The 22,401-nt window shown below is 44.5% G+C and overlaps 1 protein-coding gene across 1 annotated transcript in view; it reads left to right on the forward strand.

Moving 5' to 3' along the window:
- Positions 1 to 22,401, forward strand: part of LOC126143634 (gamma-interferon-inducible lysosomal thiol reductase-like) — a 148,121-nt gene that overhangs the window by 102,652 nt on the left and 23,068 nt on the right. Inside the window, exons 4-5 of the mRNA XM_049915440.1 lie at positions 9,814 to 9,960; positions 17,954 to 18,016. Of these exons, the coding sequence (XP_049771397.1) occupies positions 9,814 to 9,960; positions 17,954 to 18,016 (210 nt within the window). The remainder of the gene's footprint in view (positions 1 to 9,813; positions 9,961 to 17,953; positions 18,017 to 22,401) is intronic.

The raw sequence follows: 22,401 nt of genomic DNA on the forward strand, positions 1-22,401 counted from the left end.
GTCTTACAATTTAAAACCTGGTTCCTAAATCTCGGTCTTACCATTATATAATCTATCTGATACCTTTTAGTATCTCTAGGTTTCTTCCATGTATACAACCTTGTTGATTCTTGAAGCAAGTGTTAGCTATGATTAAGTTATGCTCTGTGCAAAATTCTACCAGACGGCTTCCTCTTTCATTTCTCTCCCCCAATCCATATTCACCCACTATGTTTCCCGTGGTGTCACCGGCAGACACCACACTTGCTAGGTGGTACCTTTAAATCGGCCGCGGTCCATTAGTACATGTCGGACCCGCGTGTCGCCACTGTCAGTAATTGCAGACCGAGCGCCACCACACGGCAGGTCTACAGAGACGGACTAGCACTCGCCCCAGTTGTACGGACGACTTTGCTAGCGACTACACTGACGAAGCCTTTCTCTCATTTGCCGAGAGATAGTTAGAATAGCCTTCAGCTAAGTCCATGGCTACGACCTAGCAAGGCGCCATTAACCATATCTAGAGAGAGTCTCACTTGTATCATCAAGAATGCTGTATACAAATGATGGATTAAAGTTAAGTATTCCAGAAGCTACGTACTTTTCTTTATAGCATTCATTACGTATCCTGTTTCAGACATAACGTCAGCCGGCGTGTGTAAACGCGTGCCTTTCGGTTACCCGTCACTGTGGACTGGCTGTCTTGTCAGTCCACTACATTTCCTTCTCTCCCTTTTCCTACTCTCGAATTCCAGTCACCCATGACTATTAAATTTTCGTCACCCTTCACTATCTGAATAATTTCTTTTATCTCATCATACATTTCATCAATTTCTTCGTCATCTGCACAGCTAGGTGGCATATAAACTTGTACTACTGTAGTAGGTGTGGGCTTCGTATCTATCTTGGCCACAATAATGCGTTCACTATGCTGTTTGTAGTAGCTTACCCGCATTCCTATTTTCCTATTAATTATTAAACCTACACCTGCATTACCCCTATTTGATTTTGTGTTTATAACACTGTAGTCACCTGACCAGAAGTCTTGTTCCTCCTGCCACCGAACTTCACTAATTCCCACTATATCTAACTTTAACCTATCCATTTCCCTTTTTAAATTTTCTAACCTACCTGCCCGATTAAGTGATCTGACATTCCACGCTCGATCCGTAGAACGCCAGTTTTCTTTCTCCTGATAACGACATCCTCTTGAGTAGTCCCCGCCCGGATATTCGAATGGGGGACTATTTTACCTCCGGAATATTTTACCGAAGAGGAAGCCATCATCATTTAATCATACAGTAAAGCTGCGTGCCCTCGGGAAAAAGTACGGCCGTAGTTTCCCCTTGCTTTCAGCCGTTCGCAGTACCACAACAGCAAGGCCGTTTTGGTTATTGTTACAAGGCCAGATCAGTTAATCATCCAGACTGTGGCCTTTGCAACTACTGAAAAGGCTGCTGCCTCTCTTCAGGAACCACACGTTTGTTTGGCCTCTCAACAGATACACCTCCGTTGTGGTTGCACCTACGGTGCGGCTATCTGTATCGCTGAGGCACGCAAGCCTCCCCACCAACGGCAAGGTCGATGGTTCATGGGGGGAGGTCACAGATAGTAGACTCAGGAAAATCCCCTCGATGATTATCAACGTGTCCATTTACTACTGGCGCTCGTCGATCGTGTCGTACAGCTCTGTCTGCATTCCACATGCTAAGCTAACGTGATTGCCTACCTTGCAGCCGGCCTTGGTTCGATTCTGGTTCTGGTTGATGGTTTTCTCCGACCATGGACTGGTTGTTGTGCTGTCGTCATCATCACAGACGCGCGAGTCGACCAATGTGGCGTCACCTAAAATAAGACTTACACTCGTCGGCCGGACATTCCCAGACAGAGCGTCTTGGCCAACAACGCCTCCATGTCTGTTTGCCTTTGTGCTGGATGTACAGTTGTGGGACAGGTGTCAAATCTCCTTTGGTGTAAAATCTTCGTTCTTCTCCTGTCGATCGGCACATTCGTTGAGGTGCACGTGCGACTGTCTCTTCGCTGGGACGACTTTTTTCTTGCGCCACCTTAGCCCGTGCTTTTGCTTGAAAACACTGAATCTGCTCGCATTGTAGGATCGACGCAACGACAATTTGACAATTTGCTTCCCATTACTCCACACCCAAGCACACTTATCACACCCTCTTCAGTCTCGAGAGCAGAACGCGTTACAGCAGCGAGGAGCTCGCTTCAATTGCTCAGACTGAACTAAAACCTTTAAAGCTTTGACCTTCCTCACGTCCTGTATGTTGTTGTTGTGGTCTTCAGTCCTGAGACTGGTTTGATGCAGCTCTCCATGCTACTCTATCCCGTGCAAGCTTCTTCATCTCCCAGTACCTACTGCAACCTACATCCTTCTGAATCTGCTTAGTGTATTCATCTCTTGGTCTCCCCCTACGATTTTTATCCTCCACGCTGCCCTCCAATACTAAATTGGTCATCCTTTGATGCCTCACAACATGTCCTACCAACCGATACCTTCTTCTGGTCAAGTTGTGCCACAAACTTCTCTTCTCTCCAATCCTATTCAATACTTCCTCATTAGTTATGTGATCTACCCATCTAATCTTCAGCATTCTTCTGTAGCACCACATTTCGAAAGCTTCTATTCTCTTCTTGTCCAAACTATTTACCGTCCATGTTTCACTTCCATACATGGCTACACTCCATACAAATACTTTCAGAAATGACTTCCTGACACTTAAATCTATACTCGATGTTAACAAATTTCTCTTCTTCAGAAACGCTTTCCTTGCCATTGCCAGTCTACATTTTATATTCTCTCTACTTCGACCATCATCAGTTATTTTGCTCCCCAAATAGCAAAACTCCTTTACTACTTTTAGTGTCTCATTTCCTAATCTAATACCCTCAACATCACCCGACTTAATTCGACTGCATTCTATTATCCTCGTTTTGCTTTTGTTGATGTTCATCTTATATCTTCCCTTCAAGACACCATCCATTCCGTTCAACTGCTCTTCCAAGTCCTTTGCTGTCTCTGACAGAATTACAATGTCATCGGCGAACCTCAACGTTTTTATTTCTTCTCCATGGATTTTAATACCTACTCCGAATTTTTCTTTTGTTTACTTTACTGCTTGCTCAATATACAGATTGAATAACATCGGGGAGAGGCTACAACCCTGTCTTACTCCCTTCCCAACCACTGCTTTCCTTTCATGCCCCTCGACTCTTATAACTGCTATCTGGTTTCTGTACAAATTGTAAATAGCCTTTCGCTCCCTGTATTTTACCCCTGCCACCTTCAGAATTTGAAAGAGAGTATTCCAGTCAACATTGTCAAAAGTTTTCTCTAAGTCTACAAATGCTAGAAACGTAGGTTTGCCTTTCCTTAATCTTTCTTCTAAGATAAGTCGTAAGATCAGTATTGCCTCACGTGTTCCAGTATTTCTACGGAATCCAAACTGATCTTCCCCGAGGTCGGCTTCTACTAGTTTTTCCATTCGGTCCTGTATATATCCCACTAAATCTGTTAAGGATACCACACAAGAACAACACTAACACAACACAGACACAGCAATATCGTACTAACGCACTCTTGTGACAGTTTTGTGTGTCACAGAGAATTCCACGCGAATCATTTACATACCCACCAATGGCGTGTACTTGTAAGAAGTTACACTGATATCAGACCATGTCTTCTGGGTGCTTCACTCTTTTTGTCACGCTGTTTATATATGCCAACTGCTGCCGCTGAGTAGGAAGAGATATTGGCCATTTTATGCAGGAGTAGAGCAGTGGCTGGTGTTAAACGCATTACTAGCGCTCCGTAGCGATTTTTATAGAATATAAGAACAGCATTTTTGTTGTCATACACTGACGGAAAGCAAAACTCCAAAAAAATTATTAATGTAGAGTGATGAAGTTTCGGGAATAACTTTGTTATGGTGAAATATTTAAGTGATTAACACAGCAAGATCATAAAGTCAGCGTGAGATAAGCCATTGCAAACGTGAAATGCTGGTACATTAATAAGTAGCGTAACTGCCAGACGGTTAAACGGAAAGATGTAAATGTGCATGCATTATGTTGTAAAGGTGCTGGATGTCGGTTTGTGGGATGGAGTTTCTTACCTGTATCACTTTTATCAATTAATACCGGGAATTTAATGCCGTTCGTAGATGGCGCTGGAGTTGTCGTCCAATGATGTCCCATATGTGTTCTAGTGGAGACAGAGCTGGTGATCTAGCAGGTCAAGGTAATAAGTCGACACTCTGTGGAACTTGTTGGGTTACAACAGTGGCACGAGGGTGAGCGTTATCCTGTTGGAAAACATCAAGCACAAGAGGTAGAATCGCCGATTGACTAACAGTTTTGCAGTGCGGGTGCACGGGATAACCACGAGAATGTTCCTGCTATCGTACGAAATCGCACGCCAGACCATAGCTCCAGGTGTAAGTTAAGTGTGCCTAGCACACAGACAAGTCGGATGCTGGCCCTCAAGTGGCTTCCTTCTAATCAACACAGGGCCAACACTGGCACCGAGGCACGGCCAGCTTCCATCAGAAAATACAGCAGACCTCCACCCTGCCCTCCAGTGAGCTCTCGCTTGACGCCACTGAAGTCTGAAACGGCGGCGGTTGTGGTCGGTGGAATGCACGCTATAGGGCAGCTGGCTCGGAGCTCTTCCTGAAGTAACCTACACTCCTGGAAATTGAAATAAGAAAACCGTGAATTCATTGTCCCAGGAAGGGGAAACTTTATTGACACATTCCTGGGGTCAGATACATCACATGATCACACTGACAGAACCACAGGCACATAGACACAGGCAACAGAGCATGCACAATGTCGGCACTAGTATAGTGTATATCCACCTTTCGCAGCAATGCAGGCTGCTATTCGTCCATGGAGACGATCGTAGAGATGCTGGATGTAGTCCTGTGGAACGGCTTGCCATGCCATTTCAACCTGGCGCCTCAGTTGGACCAGCGTTCGTGCTGGACGTGCAGACCGCGTGAGACGACGCTTCATCCAGTCCCAAACATGCTCAATGGGGGACAGATCCGGAGATCTTGCTGGCCAGGGTAGTTGACTTACACCTTCTAGAGCACGTTGGGTGGCACGGGATACATGCGGACGTGCATTGTCCTGTTTGAACAGCAAGTTCCCTTGCCGGTCTAGGAATGGTAGAACGATGGGTTCGATGACGGTTTGGATGTACCGTGCACTATTCAGTGTCCCCTCGACGATCACCAGTGGTGTACGGCCAGTGTAGGAGATCGCTCCCCACACCATGATGCCGGGTGTTGGCCCTGTGTGCCTCGGTCGTATGCAGTCCTGATTGTGGCGCTCACCTGCACGGCGCCAAACACGCATACGACCATCATTGGCACCAAGGCAGAAGCGACTCTCATCGCTGAAGACGACACGTCTCTATTCGTCCCTCCATTCACGCCTGTCGCGACACCACTGGAGGCGGGCTGCACGATGTTGGGGCGTGAGCGGAAGACGGCCTAACGGTGTGCGGGACCGTAGCCCAGCTTCATGGAGACGGTTGCGAATGGTCCTCGCCGATACCCCAGGAGCGACAGTGTCCCTAATTTGCTGGGAAGTGGCGGTGCGGTCCCCTACGGCACTGCGTAGGATCCTACGGTCTTGGCGTACATCCGTGCGTCGCTGCGGTCCGGTCCCAGGTCGACGGGCACGTGCACCTTCCGCCGACCACTGGCGACAACATCGATGTATTGTGGAGACCTCACGCCCCACGTGTTGGGCAATTCGGCGTTACGTCCACCCGGCCTCCCGCATGCCCACTATACGCCCTCGCTCGAAGTCCGTCAACTGCACATACGGTTCACGTCCACGCTGTCGCGGCATGCTACCAGTGTTAAAGACTGCGATGGAGCTCCGTATGCCACGGCAAACTGGCTGACACTGATGGCGGCGGTGCACAAATGCTGCGCAGCTAGCGCCATTCGACGGCCAACACCGCGGTTCCTGGTGTGTCCGCTGTGCCGTGCGTGTGATCATTGCTTGTACAGCCCTCTCGCAGAGTCCGGAGCAAGTATGGGGGGTCTGACACACCGGTGTCAATGTGTTCTTTTTTCCATTTCCAGGAGTGTATTTGTAACAGTTGTCGTGTCACTGTGGTACCACCTGCTGCTCAAATTGCTATTGCAGATGCAGATGCAGAGCCATACGCTGAACACACAGATAGTTCGTCTCCATAGAGCCACATGACCGTCCAGATTCCGGACAGAGCAGCGACAGTACGTTATCGTGACCACCGCTGCCAACAATCGTATACAGTGGTTACATTCCTGCCACAGTACCGCAGAAGGAACACCCAGCTTCGCGTAGACCTGTTAAGCGGCCTCGTTCAAACTCAACGAGGTGTTGATGACGGCGTCTTTGTCGCCTTAAAGGCTTCCTTGGCTAACATCAACTCACCACGTCCAACCTCAAAGGTAACTAATACTCACAACCGCTATAGCGTGCACTTACAAAAAGCAAACATAATTTTCATCCTCATAGTATCGCTACCAGCGCCATTCTTGCGAATATTTGAATAGATTTCATTTTTCTGATGTCGAAACTCGCCTAACAACTTTCATCTACGAGGTCTGCCCAAAAAATTCCGGAACTTTGTCCATAATTTTTTTCTGCAGTCACTTTTTACTTTTTAAGTACTGTCTTCTTCGAAATACACTCCTGGAAATTCAAATAAGAACACCGTGAATTCATTGTCCCAGGAAGGAGAAACTTTATTGACACATTCCTGGGGTCAGATACATCACATGATCACACTGACAGAACCACAGGCACATAGACACAGGCAACAGAGCATGCACAATGTTGGCACTAGTATAGTGTATATCCACCTTTCGCAGCAATGCAGGCTGCTATTCTCCCATGGAGACGATTGTAGAGATGCTGGATGTAGTCCTGTGGAACGGCTTGCCATGCCATTTCCACCTGGCGCCTCAGTTGGACCAGCGTTCGTGCTGGACGTGCAGACTGCGTGAGACGACGCTTCATCCAGTCCCAAACATGCTCAATGGGGGACAGATCCGGAGATCTTGCTGGCCAGGGTAGTTGACTTACACCTTCTAGAGCACGTTGGGTGGCACGGGATACATGCGGACGTGCATTGTCCTGTTGGAACAGCAAGTTCCCTTGCCGGTCTAGGAATGGTAGAACGATGGGTTCGATGACGGTTTGGATGTACCGTGCACTATTCAGTGTCCCCTCGACGATCACCAGTGGTGTACGGCCAGTGTAGGAGATCGCTCCCCACACCATGATGCCGGGTGTTGGCCCTGTGTGCCTCGGTCGTATGCAGTCCTGATTGTGGCGCTCACCTGCACGGCGCCAAACACGCATACGACCATCATTGGCACCAAGGCAGAAGCGACTCTCATCGCTGAAGACGACACGTCTCCATTCGTCCCTCCATTCACGCCTGTCACGACACCACTGGAGGCGGGCTGCACGATGTTGGGGCGTGAGCGGAAGACGGCCTAACGGTGTGCGGGACCGTAGCCCAGCTTCTTGGAGACGGTTGCGAATGGTCCTCGCCGATACCCCAGGAGCAACAGTGTCCCTAATTTGCTGGGAAGTGGCGGTGCGGTCCCCTACGGCACTGCGTAGGATCCTACGGTCTTGGCGTGCATCCGTGCGTCGCTGCGGTCCGGTCCCAGGTCGACGGGCACATGCACCTTCCGCCGACCACTGGCGACAACATCGATGTACTGTGGAGACCTCACGCCCCACGTGTTGAGCAATTCGGCGGTACGTCCACCCGGCCTCCCGCATGCCCACTATACACCCTCGCTCAAAGTCCGTCAACTGCACATACGGTTCACGTCCACGCTGTCGCTGCATGCTACCAGTGTTAAAGACTGCGATGGAGCTCCGTATGCCACGGCAAACTGGCTGACACTGACGGCGGCGGTGCACAAATGCTGCGCAGCTAGCGCCATTCGACGGCCAACACCGCTGTTCCTGGTGTGTCCGCTGTGCCGTGCGTGTGATCATTGCTTGTACAGCCCTCTCGCAGTGTCCGGAGCAAGTATAGTGGGTCTGACACACCGGTGTCAATGTGTTCTTTTTTCCATTTCCACGAGTGTAGTCTCCTTCACTATTGATACACCGCTCCCAACGCCACTTCCAATTCCGGAAGCAGTCTTGATACGCTTCTTGATGTATCTTACAAAGCACCTTCTTCTAATTTTATCTCGTCTTTCGCTGCAAATCTTCGTCCTTTCAGCGGGGTTTTCAACGATGGAAATAAAAAAAATGTCCGCCTGGTGCAGGTGTGAGGAGTTCGGAACATGAGGGAGTACAGTGATTTGGCTTTTTGCGCAAGAGGCCTCCAGTCACGAACCAACAGGGATGAATGTGCCGGTGTGTTGTCGGCATGTAACAGCCATGGAATTTCGCGCCAAATTTCAGGCCCACCCCTTCTCATATTGTCTCGGCAGGCGTCACAACACGTCCCTATAGTACCATCGATTAACAATTTGTCCCTGTGGTAAGAATTCCTGGTGAACCAGTTCTTTGAAGTCAAAGAAAACTATCAGAATTGCTTTGACAATTGACCTGATCTGAATAGCTTTTTTTTGGTCCTGGAGAACCTTTCCCGAGCCACTGTGAAGACTGAACATTTGACATCATAACCGTGGACGACGTCTCATCACCAGTTACGATTCCCTTAAGGGACATCTCGCTCTCATTTGGGCGATCCAAAAGCTCTTTACAAGTTACGAGGCGAAGGTTTTTCTGTCTCGACCCATGAGCCGTGGGACGAACGTGACGACAACACGATGCATTTCAAGATGCTGTGCCAGGATTTCACGACGTGATCCAACTGAAATGTTACGTTCTTCTGCAATCTCTCGGACAGTCATTCTCCGATTCGTTGACGTTCCTGACATAAGCGTGGTTGATAGACGTCGAAGGGCTTTCCGAACGAGGGTCATCTTTAACTTCCGTCCGGCTATTTTTAAACCGTTTGAACCATTTGTAATACCGAGGAATACTTAAGCATTCATCATCGTAGGCTTGGTGTGACTGTGTTGACGTTTTCTTGAGTTTCTCACAAAATTTAATTCAGACATGTTGCTGCTCTAACTCTGCCACCTCGAAATTCGCCAACTGTGCGGCAAAACTTTCCACTCGACAGAGCACGGAATAATAACTGACGGATACACAACGATGAAACTTCTTGTATCGTACATCAAACACGGGCGTGTTCAGGGGTGCCAATCCGATTTCGCTCCACTACAACACTGGCGCGAAATTACGAATGTTCCGAAATTTTTTTAACAGACCTCGTATGTCGCACAACTCCTTGGTGTTACGATTTTTTACGATTTTTTCAGTGTATTAATTTTGTGCGTGTTGAATCTATGACTTCCTAAACGTGTTTGTAATTAGTAGTCGGTCTTCAGGTCGTTTCTCCGATGCAGATTCTAAATGGTGTGTGAGTTTCATTCGTTCTTAACAAGTATTCTCTGTAACTGGAAGGACAACATTATTCCGCTCCAGAATGCGATTGGTGTTTCTGTATGCCGTTGGCCAATTTCGGTTTATGTCATTGTCAAACAGCAAGTAATGTCCGAGTGGACAGCTATTTAATCACTTTTTTCAGTCAAGTACCACAGCTAATAGAAAAACAGAAATGTCATTTATAGTCGCGGATGGAATGGAATGATGTAGTCGTTCGAGTACCTCTCTGTCTGTGTCTGTCTGTGTGTGTGTTTTTTTGATATATGGTATATGGTGCCCGATCACTCACAACACCACTGCACCCTCTTTTCTTTTCAGTGTGCACGCAGTATGTACATTGAGTGGGAGCCGATTATGGACTGTGCGGAAGGACGGCTTGGGAATGAGTTGCTGTACGCTAACGGCGTGAGGACGAGGTCCGTGAGGCCCGAGTTGAAGGGGGTGCCAACTATCACACTCAACGGGGTGAGTAGACAATACCCTGTACCTCTGTACTTAACACCCGCTAGTCTCGTACATTACACCACGTTTCCCAATACACAACACCCTGTAGCCTCGTACTTTGCACCACGTCGCCCTATGCAGCACTCCGTGTAGCCCTGTACACAACACCCTGTAGCTCTGTACGTAACACCCTGTACACAATAATCTGCACATAACAGCCTTACACCCTGTACACAGTAGCATCTACACGCTGCACGTGACGCCCCATACCCCTTATACACATTACTTTGTAACCCTGCTCTGCTCGGGGGAACCCCAAAGTCTGGACGCGTGTATGGGTTTGCTGACTGAATATGAGGGCCATCGTAGAGTTTTAAGAATCGCCTCGAAATAATTAATGGTGCTCTGACTATGAAACTTGGCGATGTCTCGTCCTTCTCTACATATTCACCCTTCAATGCGACACTAGGTTTTCATACACTTACGATGTGTCAGAGACCTTAGTTCTATAAGTCGATATTTTAAGTGTTCATTAAAGGTTGCACCTTGAAAATGACATTGTCATGAGTACAGAAATGCCCTTGACACAATGATTTCTTCATCTGAGAAAAGAAGCAAAGTCACTGGATGCCATGCCAGGACAACACTGGGGCAATGGAGGACGTAAAATTTCATACCCAAAGAAGCAAGCAGTATGCGTGTCTGTGTCCTAAACACAATGAGTTGGGGCGTTTTGGACAAAGACATCAGCAGTACGGAGATGGGGTCGTCACTCGACTTTTGATATCAAATTGATATGCAAATTCATTAAATTGATGGATTAATCATCCCTGCCCCCAGGCACCCCTACCCCCGAGACCAGCAGGCCAACCCGTGCTCCCCGGATGAGGTCAAGTGTTTTTCTCAGCCCCTCCCTCTCCACCGTACCTCCCCCACCTCTCCCCCAGCCCTCCCCCAACCTTCCTATTGGCGGAAATTTTGAATTATTGTGTGAATTTTGAATTCTGGTGAGAATTTTTAATTCTGGTGCGAATTTCTTTTTCCCAGGTCTGTGCTGACGTCCCACCCCACACCCCACCAAGGAATTCGCGGGAAATTAAAATTGACGGTATCTTTTTCAGGACTCGAACCCTGGTCCTCCTGGATGGAAAGTACAAGCGTACCACCCCAACACAATTATACCACCAGAGGCGCTTGGAATTGGCGGGAAATTAAAAATGGCGGGCCTAATTATACAACCACATGCATAGCGCTACACAAAGACACCATAAAATCGCAATACAACTCAAAAACTGACGATGCAATGCAACTGGTGTTATCCTGCTGGGAAAAAAATTTCGCAGTAACAGTCGAAACTAACGACAGACCCATTCAAACTTTACCCTACACCTTCAAGCTGGCGGGAAAAAGGCAGGGGTGTAAGGTACTACGTTTATTCTTTTTTGGTGTGAAATATGTTCAACTATCGAGGTGCTGGTGTTGAACAGAGAGTTGTTTAAAAAGTGTATTACCTATAAGCCTACAGATTCTATCGTTACTTGACGTCAGTTAGCTACAGACACCTATTCAAAAAGCACCCTACAGCCCAGCTAATCAATACACGCTAGCACAGCTGATGGAAGAAAAACGCGTCACAGTTCTAATTACACTTTCAAATTGTCGTGAAAGAAAACCAGCACTCGTAATGAACGGATCATAATGCAACACCTGTACTGGGGAAAATCATCGTCCTAAAAAGCTGCAGAGGGGCAGTAGTTGAACGTGCGTTAATCTCGATGCACAATCACAAACTGTCGAATATCTAGGCTCTCTCCCCTCCATCCACCTACAGGGAGGACACCGGCATTTTCAATACAGCCAGCTGCTCCATCTCACAGCACGTGCTGTCCGCTGTCTACCTTGAGGCGATGGTCCTTGACCGATAGAAAAGTAGTAGGAGATCAAAAGACAGCTGTCCCTAGTGCAACTTGTTCATGTATAGTGAGGAGGGGAGAGGATACCCATTTTCGGCAGTTCGTGACTGTACGTGGAGGTGAACGCACTTTCAACAACTGCCCCCCTGCAGTCTTGTAGGACGACGATATTCTCCAGTACATGTGTTGCATTATGATCCATTTATTACGAGTGCTGGTTCTTTTCACGACAATTTCGTAGTGCAATGAGAACTATGATACACTTTTTCCATTAGTTGTGATAGCATGTGTTAGCTTCGAGTAGCTGGGCTGCAGTGTGGCTTTTTAGTAGGCGGCTGTAACGAACTCTGATGTGAAAGAACTACAGATACTGCATACTTACAGGTAATACACCTTTTAAACTCCTCTCTGTCCAACACCAACATTTCGTCAGTTGAACGTATTTTGCACGAAGAAGAATAAAGATAGTTCCTTACACCCGTGCGTTTTTCTCACCAGCTTCTAGGTGTTGGGTAAAGTTTGAGTGTGTGTGTGTGTGTGTCACTAGTTTTGAGTGATACGCGAAATTTTTTCCCAGCAGGATAACACCAGTTGCATGGCATCACCAGTTTTTGAGCTGTATTCCGATTGTACGTTATCCTTGTTTAGCACTATGCATATGTTTGTGGAATTACACCCAATCTTTATGATGAAATATGTAATTAGGGTCGATCGTTGCGTCAGTTTCCCGACCAAAATAAAGTACACTAACCTAACCTTCCTTTCCCGCATGTGGAAAGTATCCATGTGTTGGGGGGTGCAATTCACCTTTCCATTTAGTAGGACCAGCGTTTGAGTCCCAGGCACGGCAGTACCATTTTTAATTTCCCTTCATTTCCAAACGCCTCTGGTGGTACAGATGCGTTATGGAGATGCACTTGGGCTTTCCATGCAGGAGGACCAGGGTTCGAGTCCCGGAAACTGTACCACCATTTCCCATCCATTCCAAGCGTCTCTAGTGGTATAATTGTGTTAGGGGGCTGCAGTTCGGCTTTCCATCCAGGAGGACCAGGGTTGGAGTCCCTGAAAAGCCAATGCTGATATTAATTTGTCGGCAGTTCCTGGGTGGGGTGTGGGGTGGGACATCAGCACAGCCCTGGGACAAAGAAATTCCCACAAAATTTCGAAATTTTCACCAAAATTTAAAATTTCCACCAATAGGGTAGGTTGTTGAGGGGGGGTGGGGGAGAGACAGTGGGAGGGGGAGGGCCTGGGACCCATGTGCAGGCTGAGAAAACACGTGACGTCATCTGGGTGGGCGCAGGCGTGGTCAGGGGTGGAGGTGGCCGGGGTGAGGGTGATTAATAGATCAATCTAATTAATTTGCATATCAATTTGATATCAACAGTGGACGATCACATCCCTAACACTGACGACCCAATGGTCTGCCTAATGCAACAACGTTTTGAGAGCCTTCCATAACTCAGTCAGGAGACTTTGATAGTTTTCTCCTGGGGCAGTTTACCCCTTAAAAATATAATCCGTTAGAAGCAGTCCCATAGAATTGTGCGTGGTAACGGTTTGGTCTTGGACCTCTTCCGCATAGGTGAATGCACATGTTTCCACAGTTCAGTGTGCTTAGGTTTATAGCAGTACACCTATCACACGTGTAATGTGATCAGGCGCCCAAAAAATTTGAAAGGTGTACATATTAGGAGAAATGGTTACGAAAGATGTATATTACATGAGAAATGTCAGCTTCTATGTTGAATTTGACAGTTTATTTGGAAAGTTTATCACTTTAAGCATCTTTGCATACTGAACACCTGAGTGATACATATTCTTTGGCTACCACAGTTTGTACTATAATTGAGTAAAGCTCGGGTGAGTGTAGGAGTCAGAGGGAGTTGTCGGGCACAGAACGAGAATACTGTGTCATGCAACGTGAGGAGCTTAGATGGCGGATATGGCGCACAGAGATTTTTGTTTAAGAAGATATACTTGAGAACTGAGTATAGAGAGTGATTTGATATGACTGTAAAGAGAGGTGGCTCATTGGGAAAAAGGTAAGTGCACTGAGTTTGTTTTACTGCAAGTGTTAGCTTAGCAATTATTGTAGTTCAAAGATTTCATCATGTATGGTATTCTAATTGCTTTCTCCCACCAAAATTAACTTGAAGGTATTTCATTAGGAACCTAAAAGAGTAAGTGTGATTTAAAAAAAGAATCCGTTAAAAGTGTTCACTATGATGTATGGCGATGCTGAGATAGATAATGTCGAGAATGAGTAATAGTTCATGATAGTTTGAGTTTTCCTGTGCTGTTAAAAGGTTTTAATATAATTGCAAATATTCTCTTACTTGAAACTTCCTGGCAGATTAAAACTGTGTGCCCGACCGAGACTCGAACTCGGGACCTTTGCCTTTCGCGGGTAAGTACTCTACCGTCTGAGCTACCGAAGCACGACGCACGCCCGGTACTCACAGCTTTACTTCTGCCAGTACCTCGTCTCCTACCTTCCAAACTTTACAGAAGCTCTCCTTTTCATTCTGGAAACATCCCCCAGGCTGTGGCTAAGCCATGTCTCCGCAATATCCTTTCTTTCAGGAGTGCTAGTTCTGCAAGAATCGCAGGAGAGCTTCTGTAAAGTTTGGAAGGTAGGAGACGAGGTACTGGGAGAAGTAAAGCTGTGAGTACCGGCCGTGAGTCGTGCTGCGGTAGCTCAGACGGTAGAGCACTTGCCCGCGAAAGGCAAAGGTTCCGAGTTCGAGTCTCGGTCGGGTACACAGTTTTAATCTGCCAGGAAGTTTCATATCAGCGCACACTCCGCTGCAGAGTGAAAATCTCATTCTGGAAACTCTCTTACTTCTTTACGAAACATTTTGTAGAAGCTTATCCTCAATGGTTATATGAAAAACGTGCTTGGTAGAAAGAAACTCTGTTATGCCTTGCACTATTGTGTGCAGTGATAAATATTTTTGAAAGAGGACGGAAAAGCCATTTGCTACAGCAGCTTAACTAATAAGATAAGAAGACACGGTGGTTTATTATAGCTCATCATTCAGTTCATAATTTTTGCACTGCAGATCGGGCTCAGCTGAGTTATCCATTGACAAGGTAACAAACAATTGTCGGGCGTAAACAAACCTTTTTTGGGAATATTAAGAGCAGATTTCATTTTGAAAATTTCATATAAATTTAACATATGCGTTTTTCTCATGGGCCACAGTTTTCATTACTCAAACGTTAGCCACTGTGTCTGATTTTTTTCTTCAGGAAGTCATTATGAGTAGTATTGATAATCATTCTTCAAGTACATTTAAAGATAGCGAGATGTTGCTTAGATTAATTGGTATCACACACATCAAAATTAATTTGCACGGTATAAGTTTGTGTTTAAGAGTAGAGTAGCAAAGGCGTTTCAAGATATGGCTCTGAAATCGGAATTTAATTGCTTCCACATTTCTACAAAAAAGATTTTGTCACATACGGTTTCCAGTTACTAAAAATAAAAGGATGTTAGTTTAAAAGTGTCTTGGACTGTTTCGTCACAGCTGCAACACTTCCACTGCTGCCACGGTCTGGCAGGATTTAAGATCGGGTGTGTGAAGTCGCGGAATCCAGCGGGCGGTGACGTCTGTCAAGTTAAAAACGTTGTGCAAAATCTTAGAAACTGGTTACTGACCGACCTTTACTTTTCCCAGCATCGCCTTGATTGTGACTCAGCTGTCTTCCAGCACTAGGGCCTCCACATCTGTTATGATTCCAGTTTCGTCGCACAGAGTGTCTGATGCTTTGTTTTCATCATTCAGATTTGTTTGACCACACTGGAAGCTGCTAAGGCTGTATACTTCAACAAATTCTTATCTGTTGCAGCACTGTTCTATTTAAACATAGAAAATGAATAATCACTTGATATTTAACTTCATCAAGGCAGGACCGAGGAGAAGAGGAAGGCCAAACCTAAGATGGAAAGACAAGGTAGCAGGAGAGAAAGAATGGCTCAGAGAAGAAGCACTGGATAGGCATTTATGGAAGAAAGGATCCAGCAAAGCAACACCGACCCCACATGATGAGGGAAAGGGCTGAGATGATGATGATGATAATGACGTAACTTCATCAATGATCAGCACTGTATTGTCCTGACTCCTCTAGAATTCTGCTATAGCACTGTGACATGTGGATTTTAATGTGTAGCAGGTCTGTAGACATGCTTGCTATCAACAAAAACATTGAATATATAACTATATTTTACAGATGCATATTAAAATTTTATAACTAACTCTTGTACACACAGTCTCTGATAAAAAGTAGCCAGACACCCATATGTAATGCCGAATCGACTACCAGATGTCGCAAGAGGCCAACCCACCAGTATAAAAGAAGGTGGAGAGTATTGTGTTGTTAGAAGAGAATCATTAACAACGAATAGCTCAGCCAGGAGACTACAACGACTTCAACACGGATCAATCATTGGGTACCACCTGAGTAGTTACTCCATCAGGGGAGTTTCAACCACTAGCCACTGCCCAAATCGACTATTGGTGATGTCACTGAGAAGTGGAAATGCTAAGTAACAACCACTGCTAAACCAAGATCAGGCAGATCTTACTTAGAGATGGACAGGGACTATCGAGGATGGTTGTAAAAATGCATAAACCTGTGGAAGGAATCGCTTATGAGCTCCAAAGTACTACCAGCAGACCAGATTGCACAATGACTGTCGGTATGGTGTCAAAGACAATGTGGTACAGCTCCATCAAATGAATTCGCAACTGCGAATAAGGAATATCAGCAGCTGTAGAATGGAATGGCGACAGTGAAAATTTGTGCCGGATCAGGACTCGACCTCATATTTCCTGCTTAACGTGAGCAGTCGCCGTACCAGTTGGCTGTCCGTGCAGGATCCACTGCCAGACCCAAACTTCCATGTGTCGTCAACCATGCCTCTATGACCTGTACTCGGACATTCATTATGGATAATCCCATACAGGTCAGATACTGTAGTTGCAAGTCACTTGCCTAAATACGATATTGCAATACCTGTGTTATTCTGATTACGATACAAAGTTCCTTCGGACATGCATAAATAATATCGTATATGGTACAATGGTTGAGCAGATCCTCATATGCCACAGATTTCTATAGTCAGTGCTAAACGATGCTTGAGGTGGTGTAAAGAGCGACGGCACCTGGACAGGGATGACCGAAAACGCGTGATTTGAAGTGATGAATGGCATTATACTCTGTGGCAGTCTGGTATCTCGTGCCAACAGCAAAGTACAGGGGAGATGGTACTACGATACAGAGGTGCTTTTCGTGGTGATGGTGTGGTTCCCTTATTGCGCTTCGGAAAACGCGAAACGCAGAAGGATATGAAAACACAGAACAGCATTGTGTACTGCATATAATAGGGGAACAATATAAAGATGATTGTCTGTACTGAATGACATTTTATCTTCTTATAAGGCAGCACCTGTGAGGAATTGGTCTGTGGACAGTACCACTCCTGAAATGGACTTGCCTGCCCAGACTACTAACTGGACTTAATGGATCACTTTTGGGATGAGTTACAACGTTGAGTTTGCCCCAGCCTGGAGTTTCCAACACTTCTCTTCCTTCAGCCCTTGAGGATGAATGGTCTATCATTTCTCCACAGACATTCAGAGACCTCATTGAAAGTATCCCCATCAGAGTTCAAAACAGCATAAAAGCAACAGATGGGCACATCCCATACTGATGTTAACTGACAGGTGTCTGGGTACTTTTGATCTGATTGTTTAAATGCTCCACACTGTATCCATCGTGAAATCGTTTTGAAATGTATTTCATAAGCGTCTGATGTGACACATATTTCTCTTTCGATTTCACAGCCGCTATGGATTGTGGTAGTAGCAGACGTTCAGGCTGAGCTAGTAGTTTGGTGCTACCTAAGGTGGTAACACATGCTCACATAATTCGCGTTTATAAAACGTGGCATCTGTTTAACTAACTATGTTCATATGCCCCTTCTCATAGCAATGTCTTATTCTTTTGTTTTTTCTCTGTAAAAATAAGATTTCTTATTTTTTTGAAGTGTTAGACATCAATCTGAGTAATAGCTTCAGCTTTGCTTGTTTCAGATTCGACAAACGACAACTGTGGTGTGGAATGATTTGCTGGGGGAAGTCTGTAAGCTGTTTGTGGTGAGTTCACTCCTCTCAACGCTAAAATCTTACGCTGTCAGCGATACTCAGGAAACTTGACTTGGTCTCAACCTTTTGATTTTCATCTAGTGTCAGACATTGCCTTACCAGTCCCAGATACACTGTGCGCCCTCTTCCCAAGCAGTCTTATAAAGCAAGCAAAAAGAAGTCTTGATCCATGTTAAATGTAGTTAAGACGTGAAATTATTTAGAGGTCAGTACTTACAGTCACTGCAGTTCAATTTTCTGTTCTAAGCTGTTACTGTAATATTCTGTCTCTTCCTTCTCCTTTTAAGCGTATGTAATTCTCATTTTAAATGGAAAGCAACGCAACAGATTGCTTTCCACTTTTCATAGCGTCCCCCTAACATCAAAATGAGCGCCACAGGTGAGCCTCCTGAGGTAAGTTGAGGAGCAGCAACAAGTAAAATTTGCACTCACAATGCGCCGGATTCAGGGAGAACATCAAGTTTGCTTAAGCAACAACTAACATCAATAGCTGTCGAGAGTGCACTACAAGCAAACAAGCAACGTTGACAACAACGACATAAGGATAAGGTTACAAACAAAAATAAAGACATACATCCTCAAGGAAACCACTCTGACCTTCACTTAATGCTGGATTGAATGAATGCTTAAACAAATTTTTGATAAATTAATGAATGTGTAAAGAACAAATAAGGACTGTTTTACCAATTGATTAAAAAATATTCTCTGTACCATGGTCAGAGTCAAAATTACATTATAAAATTGTATCTGCTATTTTGACTTTCATCAAGTGTGGTTTCTTTCCCATTTGTTAAATGACAGGATAAGATATCAGTGAGAAAAGGTACACTCATACCAAAAACCAGACAAGATATCAATATACTATTATTGAGGAGTATATGGAATGTACATACCATCTGCAGATATATGTTCTGATAATGGTACAAATCCTGTTTTTGAAAATACTCGAACAGCCTTCAGATATAATCATAGACAAATTCAAGAAGAGATTCATGTGAAAATACAGTATGGTTGTAGACACTGATACATAGAACAAGATAGCTAACATTGAAACAAACACAGAAAAACATATAAATCCAATTATGTGCTGATAGTTAGCCACGTTTTCTGATACATGAGAAGTGTTAATTTCTTATCAAAAGTAATTCTGTATACTACTTTGGATAAAGCATGTTTCACCTTACTTAAATAATTTGTATGTGATAAACAAGATGCCTGTACTAAGTCTAATGTGATAACGGCAACAAAGAATCTAATCTTTACATGTGTCATTGAGTTGTTAAAATGAGCATGTCGATATTTGGTAATTCAAACTTAATTAGCAGAACATGCAACAGTTATGAGTGGTTCATAAACATATGATATAATATATAGCAGAATACATGATAAAAACAAACAGAACAAAGTTATCGAACATAACATTCAAAAGAACACATAATGACTCTGAATGTGTACCGAACCTGAGGGTGGTACCACTTCATATTCTCACATTAGCACTGTCAGCTTCACTTTGACATGTGACTATAGTGGGAGCTTGACAATGCACAGTGGAAGAGCAGTGGATCAGTTCATAGCACCTTAGTCTGTTTGTCACTTACAGTGTGGGTGTGACCCATCTGGTGTTCGCACCAACTGCAGTGGATAGCAGGCAGACCATCTTCTACTTCACCCAGGCATGTACTGGAGAGAGGTGTCAGTGATGCTATGTGAGACATCATATGCACAACGATGACAAGGCTTGTCTTTACCACAGTATCAACTCTATGGCAACATATGTGTGGAACCAGGAACAAAACAGTTTGTGGTTCTTCCCAAAGATCAATATGCTGTTAGTGCTGCTGGTCGTTCATATTGTCATCTTGACGGTATCATGATAGTGTGTTACTAACTCACTCCCTCGAGCTGAACAGTAACTCATTGTATAGTAATCTGGACAGTCAGTCTTCGCTACCTAAGGGTTCTATTTGAAAACCGGTACCATGATCAATACCGAATGTGATGACAGATAGCATCTGGGTATTCTCACTAAAAGAACAGAAATATGGTAACAGGTAATGGTTATTTAGCACAGTAATGTGTCGTAGTACATATTGATTAATGAATCAGATCATACATAATGAAAAAACGCGAGTTTAGACCTTAGTAATGTAGGCCCTTTATGTGACAAATTCCTGAACGTAAATGTTAATTTTCATTAATATTGCACCAGCATGACCAGCAGTTAGGGTACTAGCAGTGCATATGGTTCCCTTGTTTATACCAACACCTCTGTCGTCCTGGACTGTGGCATGATTATATTGTGACAGCAGATATAGCTGTTTTGTCTTCTGCCTCTCGTCCCAGAAAGATGCTACTGAGTCTCCAAAACCTCCAGTCTGGCATTCATTTTTGCATCGACAGTGGAAATGATCTGTATATCGTAACTGTGTGACCTTGGAGGTGGCTGCCTCCAACTGCGGTGGCTGCTTCTCGCTCGCTTCCCCTGGTCCACCCTGCTGTGGAATATGGCACTGTAGGCCCCCACTTCTTGCGTTTTTACTCTGCACAGTCCCTCAAGACCAGATAATGTACAAACATTAGACTATTACAATACTAACACAAGCTACGATTGTACCTCCATAACAACGACGTTGGAAGTACAAAGTGACTCTAATAGTAAATGAATTAAAAAGTCTGTAAGCTGAGTCCTAAGTATGATGATAATCCAGAGAAAACCAGAATCTAAATAATTACTTGGTCTTTACATAAGTTCTCTGTTTAATCATTATTACTAATAATGTTCCTTGTATTGTTCACGTTATATTTACAATCTAATTGACAATTAGTGCCTCTTACGACAACACAATTATTCTATCTCTTGTACAGCACGAATATAAATCGTTGCAGCTGTTGGCTGTTGGAGTTAGTACAAGATTAGTGGGTTACGTCAGTTGATTAGTATTAGTCCATGTCTTGTGCTCATGCCATGCATTATGTGCAACAGTCTTAACAATTTGCAAGCTCATAGAAACCAGTCCGCTCTGTAAAACGTGCAGTTAAACTAAAAGATAGAGTTATTAATAATTATATCATTTAAGATCATGGTATACAAATTGAGGTGTTAGTGCATGGTGGTACCATACTTTTGTATCCAGATATCATCCTTGTTGAGTTGTCCTTTCTACGATATCCACTTCAGCAGAGCTTTATATGCTGAAAAGTTTACCTGTCAAAAAAATCTCACAACACGGAAAACAATACTTTCTACATATTATGCACATTATGTCATTATACCTTTCAAAATCGCATATGAAGACGAGAGAATGAGTAAAATTCTCCCTATGTTACTCTGTAATCTACATGAATTACATACCTTTATATAAGTGTCACTACTTAAAGTCTTACAGGTACATCATTCTTCTCGTTGTGTTTGGCAATCCAGTATGCTCAGAAATGTGTGTCTGTCGTCCCTATGTTACATGTTAATTGCCATCTCTGGTGCCATATGGCTCTGCTGTATGGTGTTATACAACAAAACAGAAAACGTTAGTAAACAATACATTTCATGTCCAATAATATTGCATTGCTGAATGTGGGACTGTTGCTGATTTATTTACGACTACATGTGCTACAGCAAAACTCATATCCCCGTAATCGTGAATCGTCCTTGTCATCCCTCCTAAGCCAACCAACCTTGCTTACCTCTCCAAACCTGCACCATATGTGCTTGCATAAAAACAAAACTGTTCTTATTGAGCTTTCATTCCGTTCATGCATTCTCTGATATTGAACAACAATAATCTCAGAAACATCCACCAAAATCAGTGTCCACTTTCTTACAACTTTGGCGAGGACCTGAGAGCATATATATCAAATAGTCGCTTCCAAAGTGGTGATGACATGGACGTAATACTGGACAGCTAACCTAACTCTGTCTACTAGGTAAAGGACAATCATAATAATCTTGTAAATACGAGACGCTGATAAAAGATAACTATCCATTTCCTCACACTGAAGTCACCTGGAATATGGTGCAAATACAGTTCCTAATGCAGCCCAACATTGCTACGTGAATGATGTCTCTGTGCTGCTCATAAGGCCATGCATGCCAGATGTTGGGGCGTCTCATCAACCATTCATACTTTTCTCTCCATACGTAACTCTTTCGTTCTAACAGCATTAGCACTCCAAGGTGTGACAGACATATTTACAGTAGCATTTTTTGGGATTCGCAGTGAGATGTATTAATGTTGCTTTCATTTCTGTTCAAGCTCATACATTCAAATTAATGTGACTACCACCTATAGCGAGACAAACTTGCTAGAACCTCTCACAGACAGCAGGTGACAGAACTAGCAGTGGAGCGTATATAAAGCTTGTCGGGGGCGGGGGTCGCG

Source organism: Schistocerca cancellata, chromosome 2, assembly GCF_023864275.1.
Source record: "Schistocerca cancellata isolate TAMUIC-IGC-003103 chromosome 2, iqSchCanc2.1, whole genome shotgun sequence".
NCBI classification, from domain to species: domain Eukaryota; kingdom Metazoa; phylum Arthropoda; class Insecta; order Orthoptera; family Acrididae; genus Schistocerca; species Schistocerca cancellata.